This window comes from Telopea speciosissima, chromosome 4, assembly GCF_018873765.1.
Source record: "Telopea speciosissima isolate NSW1024214 ecotype Mountain lineage chromosome 4, Tspe_v1, whole genome shotgun sequence".
Taxonomy (NCBI): Eukaryota; Viridiplantae; Streptophyta; class Magnoliopsida; order Proteales; family Proteaceae; genus Telopea; species Telopea speciosissima.
Window position 1 is genome coordinate 48,885,361 of NC_057919.1, and position 20,779 is coordinate 48,906,139.

The 20,779-nt window shown below is 39.5% G+C and overlaps 1 protein-coding gene across 2 annotated transcripts in view; it reads left to right on the forward strand.

The window, feature by feature from the left end:
* Nucleotides 1–20,779, forward strand: part of LOC122659794 (protein arginine N-methyltransferase 1.5) — an 84,661-nt gene that overhangs the window by 48,263 nt on the left and 15,619 nt on the right. For both annotated transcript variants that reach the window (XM_043854930.1, XM_043854931.1), the window contains exons 9-12: nt 2,513–2,597; nt 5,649–5,740; nt 5,874–5,909; nt 6,092–6,160. In XM_043854930.1, coding sequence (XP_043710865.1) covers nt 2,513–2,597; nt 5,649–5,740; nt 5,874–5,909; nt 6,092–6,160 — 282 coding nt within the window. The remainder of the gene's footprint in view (nt 1–2,512; nt 2,598–5,648; nt 5,741–5,873; nt 5,910–6,091; nt 6,161–20,779) is intronic.

Genomic DNA, 20,779 nt, shown 5'->3' on the forward strand with positions numbered 1-20,779 from the left:
CCTTAAAACCTAGTTCATTACATTCCCCTACACCTGCCTAGCTTTACCATATAAGACACACTTCCATTACCCTAAACCTACACCTAGAATTGACCTAATTCCCCAATTCTGCCCCATTGAACCAGCAGCTCAACAGGTCCTGATTTGTCTGGCTCCTAGTAGGTCTCCTACCTATCTAGGACTACATTTATTACTCACATAACCACATATCATTCATGATCACAATTTCAAATCACCATATATTAACATATTTCAACAACAACCAGCATACAAAACAGAACTTAAGTCAACCATATCACACAACAGTGGTGTACACCTACTATACTCTACTTACCTCAGTCCGTAAACAAATTAATTTAACCCTCCAAGTTCTAAGTATTCAAATTAGTCACAACCTGCAAAAATATAATGTATCCCCTAATTAATCACCTAATTTGAGTACCAAATCAGTACATTACTGTCCCCAAAAACCCACTCTTAATTCACCCAAACAGTTTCCAACCCGCAGACACACATGCTGTCCCTACAAGATAATGTAAGGCTAGGACTGACAAGACAACCAAGTCCCAAGTGCAGCAAGATATTTACAAGAGAAAAACCAAATCACAGCACAATCTAACTCAATATACAGATCCGCAACAAGGGCTGAAACTAGAAAATAAATCGAGTAATCAATTTCAGAATTTAGGGTTTGCTGTGGCTACACAGGAACAAAAATCAAAGGATTATTTAGGCATTGAAATAGGGCAGAAACAACGAAGAAAACATGAATAAAAATCAGAGAAATAATGGTCAGATGAGGTCTTGTTTTCCATCTCAGTTGGAGATCAGTTTAGGTCAAGAGTGACCCAGCCAAGTAGGGTTGGGTGATCTTTAATAGCAGATAATCAGGTTTTACTTGAACATATCCTGCTGGATGGGTCGCTCTAAGGTAAGGCTTCAACCCCCAAAATCTGAGTGGAAAAGAAAATGGATCAAGGAAAATTGATCCAACCTTGTGGGGGCTGTCGGTGTTACTCAGAAGACAGTAAAAGCGTTGATTTCATAAAAACAGTAATAATGAAGATGTTTAGGAGGAAATAAAGAAGAAAGAATACAGAGGAAAAGGTATGGATCGACTATACTTGAATCAAGAGGGCAAGAAAATTAAAGAGGAGATGCACCTTTGCACACAGCTCTGGGCAGTAACTGCAAGGTGTTCCTCCTCCTCTCTTCTCCTTCTTATTCTTCTCGATTTTCTGTCCCCTTTTTCTCTCTTTTTTTTCTTTTTTGTTTTTGATACTGTCTCTCCGTTGCGATATCTCTCTCTGTTTTTCTCTTTCTCTGACGCTTCTGTTTTTCTTTTTCTTTTTTTTTCCTTTATCTCTTTCTCCCTCTCTCTCCTCTCTCACGATTCCCTTTTTGTTTTTAATCTTTAATCTCCTACTTATTCTCTACTTTGTAATTCTTGTTTGACTAGAACCTGACTCTCTCTCTCTCTTCCACATATGGGGTTATCCCTATTCTTGCATGATTTAGAAATCTCCCTTCCTTTACATGATTGCTAGATATGTTGGGGTCCACCATTGACTTAAATCAAAATATAAATAAAAGTTTAACTATAATACCCCTCTTGCGGATTATAAGACTTGAACCTTAGACCTCTCATCAACTAGTGTCACAACCACCAAGCAAACAATTCAATTGTTTATTAAATCCACAAATCAATTTAAATATAGAATTAAAGTATTCTTTAATTTTTAAATTTCTCATGTAGCTCTATGCCAACCAGTGCTAGTTTATAACTACGATCAGAATCTACACCTAATGGTATTAAGGAATAGAATAATTGTGAATTTATGGAATTGCCCCTAAGGTATAAAATTATGAAAATACCCTTGGGCATAGATAATTAATTATTTATCAACACATTCAGGTTTTCAAATTCCAGTGCATTACAGATGTGGTTTTATTTGATGCTCGCTGTCAATGTTACTGCTGGTGGTTGCTAATGGTTGCATTTCCTATTCTTTGAACTTTGAAGCTGTTGTGTCGTCATTATTTATTTGCAAGTTGCTTCTGTTTCTGGCACTGTTAGGTGTTTTCCTGCAGATTTTGTACTGTGATATTAAAACCCGATTATGTTTAGTAATAAATGTTTCACGTGCTTGTATTTGTTATATTGATTCAACAACTCAACTCCCTAAGCCTTGTCTCATTGATTATATTGGCTATGCTTTGTAATTTATTGACTTTTTTTGTTCAACCTTCTGTCGGTCTGGGCTAGTTACTGTTCAACTTGATCTTGTATCATAACACCAGACTTTGTACTTTTCGTATTTTTTTGGATTGAATCCATTATCCACTGTACTGGTTCTCTGTACATGCTTTTTGTGGGATCCTTGTCAATTTACTTGCCTTACTATTATAGCATATGTAGTTGGATTTCTCTGAAATATTTCTTTTTCGTCTTTTTCCCAACTTGTTCTCTATTGAGGTTGTTAATCATTGTGCTTGGCAATTAATTTCCCAGGTAGTGATTTCTGGAAAATCAGTGCACGATATTCCTGTGGGTAGCTCAGAACCTACAGCTAGTCATACTGATAATCATGTTGATGGTAAGTTCTGATGATATTGATTATTTTCTGTTAAAAACTGTTCAACTTTTTTACTGAAATGTCTCTGGGTCACACATGTTTGTGAATTGTCAGAGAAATGAATTTTGACAAACTTGAGACATCAAACATTTTATTTTATAGATTACAACACAAATATTCTGCAAAAGTGTCAAAACATACTTCCCAGTCAACTTTCTTGCTAGCCTAATTGTGTACTGCATATATACAATTCAGCCTTCTGACGACTTGGTTAAATTTAGTGATGATATTTCTACAACTAATTATAGTCCTCTTTTGTGCCAATATCACCTTGTCCTCCCCCCCAACCCCAATCCCATAAAAAAAACAAGGAAAATTGATAAAAGAAATCACATAATGTAGGGCACAGTTCCTTAAAAAACAGAGATAAATCTTTTTGATTTCACATTGCTTCATTGATGTACAACAGCCCAAGTCTCTGAACACTGTCACTGCACTACTAGGAATAGGTGGTGGGAAAGGATTAAGGGTCTTCTTTGGTGGGATTAACTAGTGATAATTGTGAAATCTCCAAGCTTTTGTGATGTAGTGCAAGACCAGCTACATTAGAGAAGGAGCCAGCCTGCAACTAGCTGTTTTACAGCCCCACGATGGGTCCTTGAGTTCCATTTTCATTCTGTTTGGGCCCATGTGGGTTAAGTCACTTAAGCTCATACAAGCTCCATCCTGATGTTGGATCTTGTTTTATTTAACTCGTTCTAATTCTCCCATATTGTGTACTGTTTGGATTGCTGCGTTTCTGTCCCATGGGTATTGTGTTCTATTAACCTTATCTTATCTACCCTGAATCTTGTTTTATTTAACTCGTTCTAATTCTCCCATATTGTGTACTGTTTGGATTGCTGCGTTTCTGTCCCGTGGGTATTGTGTTCTATGAACCCTATCTTATCTACCCTGTAACACATTAATTGGTATCAGAGCATTACCAGCAATTATCCACAGCCCTTCCAATCCATTAGAGTTGATGACAAGTTTAATCACCTCATAGAGATGATGACTGAACTTACTCAATGTGTCACCAACATGGAACAATGTATGGAGCCTAAAAATGCTAGTCCTACACCTCGAGATGATGCACATGTGTATTCTACAGAAAATAACTTCACAAGGACACATCGGGAACCTCAAAGGATAGTACTACAACCACCTGCTCCACTACTACAACCTACTTATGAGTTATGAGGACTATTTGCATGCTTACTTTGAGGCGGGCACTCCCAACTGATGTATCATGGATTTCTACCACAAAGTGAAGTTGGAGTTATGAGGACTATTTCCATTACTGTTTGTGTTTAGAAGATTACTTTGATTGGTTTAGCTTGACAAAGTCCTGGAAGTTGCAACTTGCTGGTGCTAAGTTAATCGGTCCCGTTGATGAATGGTGGAGGAAAAATTAAAGGAGAGTGCAGAGACTTGGTGGTACCATCACCACATGGAGAGAGGTGTATGAGGCCTTGAAAGACAAATACTTACCAAACTTTGAAGGCACAGTTACAACAACTCAGCCTTATCCCAACTAAATGGGGTTGTGATCCAGATTCATCACCAAATAGGGCTTGTTTCATTGGGAATAAGTCTAGGGTTGGGTTACATACATGTTGGGCCTTTGATCCCATGGGTTTCTAATATAATAGGCCACTTTATGGGCCTAAAATATGGGTATATAGGTTGCATACGGGATTAGCCGAATACTTAGTTTATTTTTATGTTTTTTAATTGAACCGGTTCAAATTGGTTGCATCCAATTGATTCAATTTAAGTGATCATGTGACTTGGTTAAGTGGTCATGTGATGTAAGTTGGGCTGGATTAGGACTCTATAAGTACAGCCATGTTTTGAGTATATTTCTTTTAGTATTTTAGTTTTCTAGTTAGTTTAAGTTACCTAATAGGTTAGGGATAGGGTTAGGTCATTCCTTTTTAATGTCTAAGTCTATTTTTGAGTCTTTTATATAAGTTTATAAGGGAGGCCAGCATTACACACGAATTTTGATTAATAAAAGCTAGCTTTATGCTTGCTGCCATTGCTGCTGCTCTTTGTGAGTGTATATCCTTGTGGATCTCAAGGTGGATAGGGTGGGTGGACTCTCACGACTCCTTGCGTCTGTCCAGTACCGGGAGGTTCTTCTTCTTCTTCATTCAAGCTTCTTCAAGCTGCTGCTGCTGCTGCTGCCTCTGAAGGAGATCAAACCAGTAAGTAATCTTAGTTTCCTACATATATCCTTCCCCTCTTCATCCTCTAACCTAATCCACACACCCCTCCATCCATCAAACCCTAATTTCCATTAAACCTTCAACTCCTACCTTAACTAGGACTCCTTCATAATTTCAGATCTGTCCATCAATTCCAAACCAAACTTCTAGTCTATATCCCCCACACCTCTCCCCACACTCGATCCAAAATCCAGCTCATAACTCCCACTTTATCACCTCCATTAAAACCCAAAACCTGCAACACAATTCTGTCCAGAACTGCAGAATTTTAAAACCTTCCCAAATCCTATTATTTTTATACCATATTGACCCCCTAGACCTGCCCATTAATACCCTATAAACCCCTTTCCCAATATCCAACCCTAACCTTAGGAATTTACCTGAATCCTAGTGCTGTCCATTCTGACCAGCAGCCCCTTTTGTTATTTGATCCTGTTGTTTGGCTCCTTGTAGGTCTCCTACCTATCTAGGACTACATTAGGTTGGCTACATGGATCCTTTCAAAAACTAAGTAAAAGGAATGAAGATTAAAAAAATTGAAGCAATGGGATAAGAAAGTAAGTAATGGAAAATGAAAAATGAAAGTAAGAGGAGAGACGATAGCCCAGGAAAACAGGAAAATCTCAGCTGCATGGTATCAATAACATGGATCCACTTCTGTATATATCTTTGAATTCTTGATCTTGAATTGGTAGGCATTCTTATAATTTCTCTTTGATGTGTCTTCTTTTTTGCGATGCATAATTGATCGTGTCAGGAATAGTTAAGGTTATAGTTTTATGGATTATCATGTACTTAGGTATACCAAGACATCCATTGAGGTCGTACTTGGACTATGTTGGATACCTCTACCAAAGGATGGAACCACTGCCCGAGCAAGAACGTTTTGAGGTGCATTGCCCTTCGTCCCTCCCTCCCTCTCTCCCTTATCCACATAAACCCTCGCCTCTCCACACCACATGGACAGGTTCTATAACAGATTCTCTACAGTTATTCGTTTTCTAACTCTAAATTCTTATGCCAGCTTGGTTACCGAGATTTCTTGCAATCTCCCTTGCAGGTAATGGCTTATATTTCTTATTTTCCGTTCTCTTTACTCTGAAACATTTCTAAATTTCCACCTGTTTATTAGATTTTCCTTCTTGTCCATGTTAGTGCCTCTAATTTGGCTTCTTTTTTTTTTTCTTTTTGGTAAAAAAAAAAAATCTTATTTGAACTTCTTTTTTCCCAATCTTGATACAGCCTCTCATGGATAATCTGGAGGCCCAAACTTATGAAACATTTGAGAAAGATACAGTAAAATACTTGCAGGTATGAATTTTTATTTTTATTATATTTGTCATTTTCCTGTCCCTCTAGGTTTTTCTGGCCATAATATATGTAATATTGTAATTTTGAGTTTTGAAATGCTAGCAATTGTTACCTTGCATTATAGAATTTTCAAGAGATAACTGGACCAAAAGTGGAGGCTGTGCTGGTAAACTTTTGTTCAAATGTCAATGTTTATATCTACTAACCATAGTTATCGAGGTGGGAAGGCGACCATGGTGTTCTAGAGGGTAAAAAATCAAGGCGACACCACCATGGCGGCAAGGCGCCCATCTAGGCGTCCAAGGCTACCAAGGAGTTTGGACGTCATGGCAACGCCTTGATAACAATGCTACAAACACATCAAAATATGCCCAATTGATTGCAAACTTATTAAACATATTCATGAACCATTGCTTTTAATGTTGCAACAGAAGTATCTACTCTTTTTTTTGGGCTATTGGGATCAGTTGCAGGACTTATCGTGATTTGGTTATTGATTATTGTTCTCTAGTTTCCTATATGAGAATGTTTGGTGCAAGAACATCCTTGAGAAGAATTCCTTTTGGTGATTGCTTAGTAGAAACTGCTGGGTCAGTTTTTGTGGTTGGGAGATCACTGGAAATTTGGTGTTTCCGTCACTTTCCTTTGTTCTTATTTTTTAAAGGTCAAAATTGATATTTTTAACTTGATATTGGTTCCATTTGAAAGCTTATGAAGTTCTCTCTTTGAAAACAAGAAGACCTGGCTATTCCAAGCTATATTTGGAAAATAATGATCAATTTACTAATTGGGTGTCAATCTGTGTTTGGAATTCTGTTTTAGAAAGTTTTGTTAGATTTAGAGTTGTGTTTAGATTTTATTTTTTTTAATTAATATTCTTTGTTCTTAGGAAGGGGTTATTAAATTAATATTCTCAGTTCTTAGGAATGGGTTATGTTGAGAACCGTGGGATTGGAATCATTTCTCTTTACATTAGGGTTTTCTTTATTTTATTATTTTTCCCTAGTGGACTAGTTTGCCCATGGGTTGTAATTGTCATTATAAATAAAGTGGACCTCTATCATTAATGACAATTCAATTATTCTCCTTACTTTGATTCCGAACTTGGAATCATAGCGCAAAACCCTAAAAATCCTTCTCTTTTTTTTTTTTTTTTTGCATTGCTTTCCGTTCCACCGCCACCGCTACTTTGGAGGCTCAGCCTCCTCGTCTAGCATGGTAGACAATCACCGCACCATACACTTCTAAGTTTTTTTTCCTTTCTTATGCGCCTTGATCATCACGCCCTTCTATTGCTGCCTTTACCGCTGCAAGTCTCAACTCGCTGTGCCTCCACGGCTCCACCACCAGCCCTCCTCCCTTGACTGGTGCTGCCTCCGCAACCCCTGTTGTCGTGCCGTTCTCAGCCGCTACCCACGTTGCCATGCCTCTACCATCGACCCTTTGGCCCGTGCTACTGCCGTGACCCCCTGTCGTTGTACCGTTCTCCGCCGTGGCTCCCACGTAGCCGTGCCTCTTCCACCGACCCTTCCCTTTGGCTGGTGCTGTCACTGATGCCGCTACAACCCCTTATCGCTGTGCCATTCTCCGTTGCGACCCACGTTGCCGCGCCTCCACTCCCGGCCCTCCTCTACTGGTGCTGCCTCCTCGATACAAGCTCGTTGCGCCCCCATCCGTCGGTACCGCTACGACCCTCTAGTTGTGGCGCCTCTCATCCGCTGGCCTACTCTACCAGTCGTCGCTTTTGCCTCGACTTTAGATCATCGCACCCCTCTTCCCCCGGTTCTCTTTGTCTCGGCATTGTTGTTGTGCCCCTTGATCTGGTTTCTTTGGTGCTCAGGTCGCTTCCCTACCGTGCTTCACCATAGGCGATGATCTTGCAAGTGTTACCTCTACGGGTACTACCTCCATGCCCTCTCTTGGATGCACTAGTTCCTCTGCTGGGCATTCTAATACTATTCAGTTGGGCCCTATCAAGTTAGTTGTCCCAAATTCTCTCATATGGTCTTGCGCCTGCCTTCTCACTCTTTGCGGACACAACTACGATGGACTACTTACAGGGGAGACTCCCAGGCCTATGGACCCTACAACAACTCACTTGGTCTCATAGTAATCAAGGCGGCAAGGCGACCATGGCGTTTGAGGGCCTTCCTAAGCGCCTTGGCGATAGGGCGACCGCAAGGCGGCGCCTTGGCGAACAAGGCGTTCTAGTGTTCTGTTTTATTATATAACCATTTTATTTGGCACAAATAGCATATTAAAAATTATATAATTCTACTTCTTTGCCAAATAAATATTAAAGAGTCAAACCAATGCAAGATATTCATCAAAAAATAAATTAACAAACTAAGTTCATCATATTATCATAGCAATAATGCAATATAGCATATGAAAATAATGAAATATAAATATGAAACAAGTCAAACAACATTATAAATTATTAAATATAAAGAATAAAGGGTTGGTAAATTAGTGTACTTACCTCTGTGATGCCAAATTGAGTGCCTAGGCAGTAGGCCCTAAGGTCATCCACTATATTTCTACTTATGTGACCTTGTCAATCAATACTCAATAAAAGAAAACATAACATAACCTAAAATAGTAAAATGCCAAAATTAAGTAATCATTAAAGCTTAAACATTCAAATACTTAGAATGAAGAAAAGTCTAAAAAACAAAACCATCCAAAATCCAAAACAAATTGTTCAGTAAGTACTTCACAACTTCAAATTTCAATCCCAATTAAGTATATCTAAGTGTTCTTTCTCCTGTTGCTTGTTCGCATCATTACTTTCTATACCAAAATCATCCTCAACATCTTCATCATCACGCAGATCTTGTTCATTCAACTCCAACCCGAGCTCCAGTTCTTCATCTGAAGACCCCTCAACCCTCTCCCTACCACACCGTGAATAAGAGGCAATGGGTGGAACTGCTCCACTGGTTGATGGTACAGACCTCCTCGCTCTATTGGCGCCATAAAACGATGAAGATGCCCTAGTTACTGCTGCTACAGTTCTCCAAGTGAGATCATCCCCAGGATGAACTAATTCATCATCTGATGCCCCAGTCATCCACTCACTACTCCAATCTAGCTCTTCAAGCTCCAGTGGATCATAATTTCTGCTTTGTTCCTTTCTTTCTTGGAACCTTACTTGAAGACGGCGATTATACTGGATGTAGACAAGATCATTTAAACGTTGATGCTCTAACCTATTCCTCTTCTTGGTGTGAATCTGAAGAACAAATAAACAATATGAAAATATTACTTTTTATTCTTTAAGTCATTCTTTCATAAAACATCAAAACCACACAAAAAACAAAAAATAAAAATAATATTAACTTAGTACTGAAATTCTCAATTTCTTACAAACTCAAATATGCTCCAATTGCGCTCACAACCAGAAGATGAACAACAAATACCAAGTAAGCGCCTTGCAAGCTTTGTAAGCTCAGGTGTAGAGCTTCCATGTTTTTCCCACCAAACGACTATAAATATATATAATATTTATAAGAAAAAATATAGTTTAAATTAAAATCAACATACAATACAAAGTACAAACAAGTGAAACAACTAAACAGTATAAATTAAAAGGAAAAATACGTACTAGGACTCAACTTGTCCCTTTGTCTAATCGCCATCTCCTTTGCAAAAGATCCTCTAGTTCCAGTATAAGCAGTAGATTGTTCACTAATCTTGTCTTGCAAGGTTGTATTAGGCACCATTCTTGCAAGAACATCATTAAAGGCATCATTTGCTTTATGCATCAAGGAGTTGGCTAAAGATTCATCTGATTCCATCTCAATTGCTTTAAAGTACTTGCTTGGATTAATGAGAAATGCAACCAAATATATTGGTTGCTCCATTTGACTTGTCCAACGCCTATCAATAATCTTTACAATCTTCTTCCATTTCCTTTCTATGCCCTTAAAATTTGATTTTATGTGCTTCTTTGCCTCTTCCATTGCAACATATACTTCAGGCAATGCAGGCCTCTCATCTCCATCTACTATCCTCAATACTTGAAGAAGAGGCAATGATGCTCTCAAGCAATCCTGCATACCATTCCAGAAAGGTGTGGAAATAACTATTTCAACAATTTGTTTCCCTACTTCTGTATGTGACAACTTAGATTGCTCCCAATGGTCAGAAAGAAATAATCTCCTCAAAGCATCCTTATGCTTCAATAAGCTTTGAAGTGTTAAAAATGAAGATGCAAATCTGGTTACTCTAGCCCTTACCAAGTCTGCTCCTTTTGTTTGTACTCTCATAGCTTCAAGAAGGCGAGCATGCCTATAGATGAAGGTAGTAATTTTTCTTCCCTTCAGTATCACAGACTTGTATATTTTTATATTGCCCATCTCCTTCATCATAAGGTCTAGGCAATGAGCTGCACATAGAGTCCAATACAACTTCTTTCTTTTCTCCATTAATAACCTTCCAGCAACAACATAATTGGAAGCATTATCAGTGACCACTTGAACCACATTCTCCTCTCCATTCTCCTCAATCTTACTATCAAGGAGCTCAAAAATATTTTTGCATCTTGTATTTGACTCTATGCATCCACAGACCCCCAAAAAAAAGTCCTTTCCGTACAATTGACAAGAAAATTAATTAAGTGCCTTCCTTTCCTATCTGTCCACCCATCAGACATGAGAGTGCACCCTTTCCTCCCAAGAGATTTTATGTTTCTTTTTTATTTCATCAACTTTCTCCTTCTCAGACTTCAATAGAGGAACCCTATAATCATGAAATGAAGGGGGCTTGAAACCTGGCTCATATTGTCCAATTGCCTCAACCAACTCCTCGAAACTCCTTAGCTTCAATGTATTGAATGGAACGCCGCTTTCAAAAGCCCACATTGCAAAGTAAGTACGAAGTTTATCTCTTTCCTCCTCTAATCTCATACGGTTCTCCATTGTAGTCTGTTGGGGACCTTTACCGTGCCTCTCTGCAACAATCTCTTCAAGAGTCCGCCTCTTTACATGAGCATCCATGGGACCCCTTACTTGTTGTTTGACTATCGTCTGAATGACAACTTTATTTTTTTTTGAAGTTGTTCCAGAGCTTGGAATAAGGCTTGAGCCCCCACCCCCCAAATCTGACTCTATATGCCCTTCTTCGGATCCTTCAACAGGAAAATTTCCAACGCCAACATCCAAATCATCCAAATTTTCCATCCTCCTCTTCTTGTTTTTCAAGATCACTTCTCTCATCTCTTTAGCAATTTATGCAGTTGTCTTTGAGCACTTGGCTGCATCTCCATAGCCGCCAATCAAGTGTTGCTTCAATGTTTTTATTCCTCCCTTGGTATCCACCCCACAAAGGATACACTTGACACAATTTTTGTCTTCTAAATTATGCCAGTATCCATACTTCCTCCCCGGATCATTAGACTTAGCCTTTCTTTTCGAATCCTTGCTTGGATCAATCCCTGACCCCGCTGTACTTATATTTTCAGCCCCACTACTACCATCAACATTGGCCATTGTACTCCCTTTACCTGATGTGTAGTTGTCTACAATGACAAAAAATAGAAAAAAAATAAAAAATATAGAGAATTGAAGTGTATAAAAACTTAAAAAGTAAAGAAAAAAACAACATAACATAAGAAAGTGTGATCAAACTATCACAGATTCACAATAAATAATATACTAAAATCAGTAAATTAACATTCAGCAATGAGCCAATGATAGAATCAATCAATCAATCATGGAAGCTTTAAAAAAAATGGAAAAAAGAACCGAAGAGGAAGAGGAGAAGAACTGAAGAAGAGAAAATAAATTAATAAAAATAGAGAATTGATTAATTGAAGCGTGTGCTAGTCCAACCGAAGGCATATAAGAAAGCAGAAAATTAGTAACACAGTAATACATTGCTGAAATTTGAAACTCTAAGCAGTGAAGCATAAAAAATGAAAAAAAAGTTAGGAAAAAATGAAATTTGGAACTTGGAAGGAAAAATGTTGATTACAGATTTAGAATTAGACTAATGAGGAAGAGAATAAGTGAAGAACTGAGACTGGAAAAAAAAACAAGACATTTACTGTTACTGCTAGCTGGAAAATGCTGCTGGAATGCTGGAGTAAAGGAAGACAATAGTGCCGGACGATGTAAGAGGCCACTGCTGCCAAAAGGAAGAAACACAGTCACAGAGAAGGTTAGAACTTAGAAGAACAGGGTTTAGACTCTAGATTTTAGAAGAAGAAAAGAAAAAAAAAAATGGCACCTTACCGTGGAAGTTGGAGATGTCGCCGACTCGCCGGTGGGGGTGGAGATTGAAGATGTCGTCGGTGGGGACTGCCGGACTGGGAGTGGAAGCTGGAGAAGAGGGACATGGAAGTGATGGAACAGCAGCAGCAATGCAGCATAAGAAAATAAAAACGAAAAATAGAAGAGAAGAAGAAGAAAAGCTGAAGATGACTCATGGACTTACCTTTAACGCTGGAGTTGTTGCCGGACGCCGGTGGAAGTTGGAAATGTCATCGGTGGAGGTTGAGGCTGTAGAAGAGAAGAAGAAGAACAGTAGGGCCATAAGGGTCAGAACTTAGAAAGGGTTTAGATTTTAGAAGGAAAAAAAAGAAAAAAAAAAAAAAAAAAAAGAACAATACTTACAAGGCTGCCGCTGGAGATGTCGCCGGACGCCGGTGGAGGATGCACACTGAGACTGAGAGGGACTGAGGAGTGAGGTTTGACAGAGTCGATGTTGAAGTCACCGCTACTTCTCTAGTTCTCTTTCGCAGTCCTCGACTTTTCTTCTTTTTCGTCTTTTTGAAATTTTGGGGTCAAATGGGTTTGGGGTTAGAGTCGTGAGAGGGTGAGTTAGATTAGTTGAATCGATTTAGGTTTTTTTTTTATTTTTTTTTTAACATATGATTCCATGCTTCTCAGAGCATGGAACCAAAAGCACAACACCAATCAGATTATGTCAATTAGAATATCTTAAATTACATTAAAAAATAAAAAAACAAAAATATTTTTTAAAAAAATATATAAGGCGACCGCCCAGAAGTAAAGGCGTCCTAAAGCGACCAAGGCGATGCCTTGGAGACCCTGGCGCTCGATTTTGCGACATACGATAAGGCGTCCTATCGCCTTGGACTTGAAAAAACGCCTGGACGCCATAGCGACGCCTTGATAACTATGCTTGGTCTTCGAATGATGCTTTGGTAATGTTTGTCCTAATTAACTCCATGGATCCTTTGGTTAGCCTAAGAAATCTATGGGATGTTGTCCGCCAGATCTTCTCACAGGCAAGAAACTATGCCCAAATTTATGAGATTCGTCGACAAGTTCGTAATAAAACTTCTCAGAAGGAACTCTCTCTCACTGCCTATTACACTGCCCTTACAACACTTTGGCAGTAATTGAATTTTTATCATCCTGTTCCTATTGTACATCCTGAGGATGCTGGAACCTCCCAAAAGGAGAAAGAGATGGAGCTTGTATATGATTTTCTGACTGGTCTCAACCCAAAGCATGACCAGGTTTATGTGCAAAATTTAGGGCGTGAGACATTCCCTACTCTACTTTAGGCTTACAATCTTGTTCAGTCAGAGGAATGTCGCCGTACTGTTATGATGCCCTCTATTGTTCCAGTTCGGTCTGCCCTACTCACCACGCCTACTGCATCTCCTTATGGATTCCTCCAAGGCTCTTGCAGGCGAACCTGTCAAATGTGACTATTGTGATCGGCCCTGTCATACATGGGAAACATGTTGGAAGCTTTATGGGCATCTCAAAAATGGACGCAACCCTAAACCGGCCAACACGCACTCCCTAACACACCTAACAAGGATGTTCGACACCAGCCCTACACCACCTACGATGACACCTTTCTCTGCGGATTAAATGGCAGTTGTCCAAAAACTGGTGACTCAAATGGCTACATCTTCTCCTATTTCTAACCTTGCACAATCAGGTAATTTTCATGTTTCCTCCACTGGCCCTTTTTGGTTACTCGAGTTTGGTGCTACTGACCATATGACTAGTGACTACACAGTCTTCTGTACCTATTCTCCTTGTTTTGGGTGGGTTAATATGTCTGTTGCCGATGGGTCTATGTCCTCCATCTCGCGTAAAGGTTTAGTTTCTTGTGATTCCCATCTTTCTCTTTCAAATGTTTTACATTTGCCTAAATTATGTCCCAACCTTTTATCTATTGATCGTCTCATCTGTGATTTAAACTGTTCTGTTCTCTTTTTCTCCACCCGTTGCTTGTTTCAGGATTTGGTAACAGGTGCTATGATTGGGTATGGTGGGGTCCGTGATGGTCTCTGTTTCTTGGACTCTCCACTAACTGTTCTGGTGCCCTCTTCTGCTCACACCGGTGTTCCTTTTTCTATTATACATTCTGATATTTGGGGTCCCTCAAGGATCGTTGATCGCAAGGGATGTCGTTTGTCACACCTCAGCCCGGTTTATAAGGGCCAAATTTGACTGGATCTCTCTCACATCCAACCAACCCACCAAGATCGCAAGTGTTGTACTCTATTCACAATTCTCATTCACAAATACAGAATTCAAATGCAGCGGAAGCAATTAAATATATAAATAAGGTAGTAAATAAGGAAGAACTAGTGATAACAACTGTATATATATTCAAATGAAATTGAGTTACATTAGAAGTTCACAAAAGTAACCCAAAAACCCAAAAAGACTTATATACATTAGTCTATACAAAAGTGTTATACAAAAAGGAAAGGAAAGAAGTAGCCTGTCACCCACGCGGCTCAAGAGAAAACACAATCGTCGCAAGAGCACGAAGCATCGTGCTCCACCAAGTAAGGAGTGTCAACTCCGAGAGCTGAAGGAGCGTCCTGAGTAGAGGAGACTCCCACAGAAGCACCAGAAGCAGTAGAAGAAACATCATATGAAAAATGAGGTTAACCACGGGAGTGAGCTCCACTGAGCCCAATAAGGAAATGGATGCAAACATATCACAACAGGCCATGATGAATGCCCTAAGTAAGCATACTCCTAACATGGATACTAAGTCGCATGAGGTATAAGTACTACTGTAATAGAATACTAGCCTCGGTCCCGGAAACACATAACCAGACGTCGGTCACCCGAGTGAAAGCATTCTACTACGGTGGAGACCCGGCAGCTCAGGCATGATACATCTGAAGCTAACGGACCCCCAGTGACTAACCCCACTGTTTGTTCCCACAGCAGAGCGGATCGCTGAAATGGGACAGTGAATGGCATTCCGGAATTTACCCTTCGAACCTACGAAGGGTTATCCAACACCTCTTCCCCTGTTGGTAAGGGACGTAGTACTGGGTTATGAAGCATCCTAACCCAATGCAGTCTAGTCATGATGGCATATGTATGTACAATTCAACTTTAAAGTTAATAGTGTATTAATAACATCATTATATAGTATCAAGTAATATCAATGCAATGCAGTATGTCGATGCAACCTGATCACATGCAGTCTAATGCAAAAAAATTATAAAGCTAGTAAACTACATGATCTAAATAGTATTAATGATGCATGGCATAGCACATTGAACAAGAGGAAATTAAAACAATAAACACACTGAAAATAATTCAAATTCCTTTACCTGGCGATGATAAACTAGCCTAGGATGGTATAACTCCAGCAATCAGGCAAAGACAGGCAAGAACAGACCAAACACAGTCCTAAAACAATGGAAAACATCAGGTATTAGGGTCAGGAGGTAGGCTAAGGTCCAACCAAGGTTCAAGGGGCATTTTTGTCCAAAATCACTGAACCGGATTCAGGGGGCAGATGAACTGGTCGACCGGTTCAAACCCTGGTTTTGCATCCGATTGAAAGGGCAGATTTGGGGATTTTGCTCTAAATGCATGGATCTTCACATGCAAGTACCCAATTTCATGTTTTAGACCTATTCTAAAGTGGGTCATGCCTCTTTGATGATTTAATTTCAAAAGTCAAGTCCAATTTGGGTATTTAACCAACAAACCCCAAATTGACAATTCTAGGGTTTATAAATTGGTCAATAAAACCGGAAATTGGATTCCTATGGGGCAGCTTCAGGTCACAGCCATATCTGAACCACTAATTGGTTCAAAACAAAGTTTATATATGCTGAAATTAATTATTTAAGCTTGATTCCCTAAGCTTTAATGGCTGAAATGGGTTTAGGGCATAATTAGGGCTGGGAATTGGAGGAAAAGAAGTTGGAAAGAGCTGAATTTAGGGCTTACCTGAATTCAGCAGTAGTGAGAGATGAAGGCAGTCTCAATCTTGTGCAGCAAAAACTTCCAAGAAGGCTTAAAAGCTTCAAGATCAAGTAGAGATGCATATCCCCCTCAAACAGCCCTCTTTTCCCTTCTTCTTCTTCTCCTTTCTCCTTCTTTTCTATTTCTTCTCTAAGGTCTAAAGGCTGAAATCGATTCGGGTTTCTTTAGTTTTAGTAAATAGTGAAATGGGCTGGTTTATATAGATATTATGATTAAGGGCTGTTTGCTTAGTATAGTTAAAATCAGTTTTTTAGAAACTAATTCCTAAATCAGATTTTTAATAGAATATCGTACCTATTAGTTAATTCTAATTGTATAATGATGTCATATGACATTAGGGGTAATTCGGGTACAAATAAATTTTGGAAATAGGATTCCCCTCTGGGGATGTGGGTCCCATAGAGGTAGGTTTACTAAAATACCCCTATTAACTCTAATCGGTCGGTACGATACGTTATAAAATATAAATAAATCATACTTACATTGGATTTTAGTTGATGGAGAGGTTCTGCATGCTATCCAGGCAGCAGATCAGACACAGGTAGCTTAGGTGCGGGGTTCCATCGGGGTCCTCTGACTCCAGAAGGGCAAGTTGGGAAGAATCCCTGGAATCCTCCATAGGTGTGTCGAGTGATTCATCTGTATCCTCGACTGATGCAGCCCATAGCATTGAAGTAACTGTGGCCTCAGAACTGGAACCTGAAATCACACAAGTTCCAAAGTTTAAATTTACTGCAGTTTTCACATCGTTGGTTCATTACTTTTATTAATAATTGTACTCGTTTCTTACATGGGTTTATCTTCTCCATCACAAATCTAATGCCTTTTCATATTTTACGTCTTTTCATACTATGCCTTGTGCTCAATTTAATGCTATTGTTATAGTACTTCGTAGTAATAATGGTACAAAATATGTGGATAGTGCTTTTCAAGAATATTTCTCTTCCCATGGTATTCTCTCCCAAACTTGTGTAAAAACCTCAGAACAAAATGGCATCCTTGAAAGGAAAAATCCCATCTCTTGGATGTGATCCGTGCTTTGATGTTTAATACTGGTGTCCTAAAAATGTATTGGGGAGATGCGGTTCTACTGCTGCCTACCTCATTAATAGGGTACCCTCTAGTGTTCTAAACTTCAAACTCCTCTCTCATTCCTTCTTGACCCTACCATTTCCTCTTCCTTTCCTCCCAAAGTATTTGGGTGTGTTTGCTTTGCACACAATTCTTCTCCTTCTCGATCAAATTTGGATCCTCATGCCCTCAGGTGCATCTTTCTCGGTTATTCAGCCTCTCAGAAGGGTTACAAATGTTATTACCCTCCTACTCGTCATCTCTATGTCACCATGGATGTCACCATGGATGTCACCTTTCATGAATCTGAACCATATTTCACGACACCTCTTCAGGGGGAGAGTCTTGAGGAAGAAGAGGTGGGATATATTTTGCTGTCCCTATGGTTGTTGATAGTAATTTTCCAGTTGTTTCTAGGGAAATCTCTTGTCAGGGGGAGCCTATTATTGAAATACAAGTGCAACTGTTCCTGCTCCCTAAGATCTCAGGACCTACACTCGGACGAAATCCAAGAAGCAAGGAACCTTAAACAATCCACCATTACCCAGCGTGGTGCCTCCACCAAATCCGACTCCTCTATCATGTAATGATTCTCCTACTTATGGTAATTTATCTGATTCTACTATTTCTTTACATGATGACCGCCCCATTGCTCACTGAAAAGGTGTTCGCTCATGTACTCAACATCCCATTTCTCACTTTGTTTCTTATGAATCCTTGTCTCCCTCCTATCGGGCATTTGTCTCCTCCATGTCTTCTGTGTCTATCCCACAGGATTGGAAAGATGCCATTACAAATCCAAAGTGGAAAGCTGCCATGGAAGAAGAAATGCGGGCTTTGGACAAAAATGGTACCTGGGAGCTTGTTCCTCGCCCTGGAGGGAAGTAATTGGTTGGCTGTAAGTAGGTGTTCACAATCAAGAAAAATCAAATGGGACGATTGAAAGATACAAGGCTCGTCTGGTTGCAAAGGGATTCACCCAAACATATGGAATCGATTATCAAGAGACCTTTGCTCCTGTAGCAAAGATGAATTCGGTCCGAGCGTTACTCTCCTGTGCAGCTAATTTGGGATGCATTCCTGAATGGAGACCTGGAAGAAGTATACATGGATCCACCTCTTGGCTTATCTTTTCCATCTGCTGCTGGCCGTGTTTGCAAGTTGAAGAAATCCTTTTATGGTCTCAAGCAATTGCCCAGGGCGTGGTTTGGCCAGTTCCTAAAGGCTATGCAGAAATTTGCGTACAAACAAAGTCAGGCTGATCACATCTTGTTCGTGAAAAGGAGTGGTTCTTAGGTCACTGCTCATATGGTCTATGTTGATCATATTGCCATAATTGGGAATAGTAATACTGAGATTTCCCATTTGAAGACCCTACTTGCTAAGGAATTTGAAACCAAAGACTTGTAGTCCTCTTCGGTATTTTCTAGTGGTCAAAGCTGCAAGTTCGGACAAGGGCATTTTCATCTCTCAGTGGAAATATGTCTTGGATCTTTTGCAAGACACTGGCATGTTGGGTTGTAAACCTGCTGATTCTGCCATCGAGGTCAATCATCAGTTATGTGCTGGTATGGGTGACCCAGTTGACAAGGATCAATGCCAGAGACTTGTGGGAAAGTTGATTTACTTTTCCCGTACTAGGCCGGAGATAGCTTATGTTGTGGGCATTGTTAGTAGATTCCTCCATGATCCCAAGACATCCCATCGTGATGCAGTTCATCGCATCCTGAGATACTTGAAATCTGCCCTAGGAAAAAGAATTCTTTTTTCTCGTAATGGTCACTTGAAGTTGGAAATTTTTACCAATGGTGATTGGGCTGGATCCATCATTGATAGGCGATCCACCTCAGGTCATTGTTTCTTTCTTGGTGGAAACCTTGTTACATGGCGTAGCAAAAAGCAAGCAGTTGTCTCCCGCTCCAGTGCAGAAGCTGAATTTCGTGCCACAACACAAGGGATCTGCGAGCTTATGTGTCTTAAGAGTTTATTGGGTGATTTGGGTTTTTATAGTGACGATCCTATGCGTCTCTATTATGACAATAAAGCCTCTATTAGCATTGCTCACAATCATATTCAGCATGACCAGACTAAACGTGTTGAAATTGATAGACACTTCATCAAAGAGAGGCTGGAACAAGGAATCATTTGCATCCCTCATCTCAATTCTATTGATCAACTGGTCGATGTCTTTACCAAGGGCATAAATTGTAAAATATTCCACCCACTAGTTTCCAAGTTGGGTATGTTCGATATCTTCGCACCAACTTGAGGGGGAGTGTTGAGAACCTTGGGATTGGAATAATTTCTCTTTACAGTAGGGTTTTGTTTATTTTATTATTTTTCCCTAGTGGACTAGTTTGGCCTTGGGCTGTAATTCTCATTATAAATAAAAAGGACCTCTGTCATTAATGACAAGTCAATTATTCTCCTCACTCTGATGCTGAACTGGTTAATTGCTTGTTCTGACAAATTCCAATTAGAGTTGCATTAATAATTCTTTTCTTAAAGTGAGTACTCAATGCACAAGGCTCCCGCCACTGTGAGGTTTGGGGTGGGTCATAATGTACTCAGCATTACCCCTGCTTTCGCAGAGAGGCTGTTTCCAGACTAGAACCCATTACCACTTGGTCACAATGGAGTACCAATTGCACCAAGGCCTGCCCTCCTTAATAATTCTTTTCATGAGAGTCAAAAAATCAAATTCATGTGTGGACATTGGGATATCTCATATATAAAGCATTTTAATGAACATATTTTGAGTAGAATGTTTTGGTTTTTGGTTATGCTTAAGGGACTGGTTCTCTTCTGACGCGGGGGAAACATGATGGGATTTTATGGGGATTTAGCTGTGTAAATCACCAAGTATATTACCATTAAATGAACCAGAAATCTGGAGAGAAAAACCAAGCTGTGGCTGATGAAATTTATATTTCATTAAGAAAAATTGGTCAGAAAAGCCTGATTGGACATACATATTGAAACCCAAAACACTATGGATAAAAGACAGTAATTATCCCTCTTAGCTAATTCCTGATGGGGGGGAGCATTATTGACCAAGTAAAAAAAAAAGCAAAAAAATGACCAGGGGTTTCTGTAGCATGTGAACAGTACCATGAACAGTACCCACTCGATTAGAGTTCTATATAAACTAAAAAAAATAGTCCTATTGATTATGATGGACCTATACCGCAGCCAAAATCGACTCACTGTTCCAAATCTAAGAGCATGAGAGAATATAGAGGATAGGTTCTGAAGTCTGAATCAAGGGGATGCTCGGTTTTGATCCTCATATACTCTGTTTTCTGTATGTAAC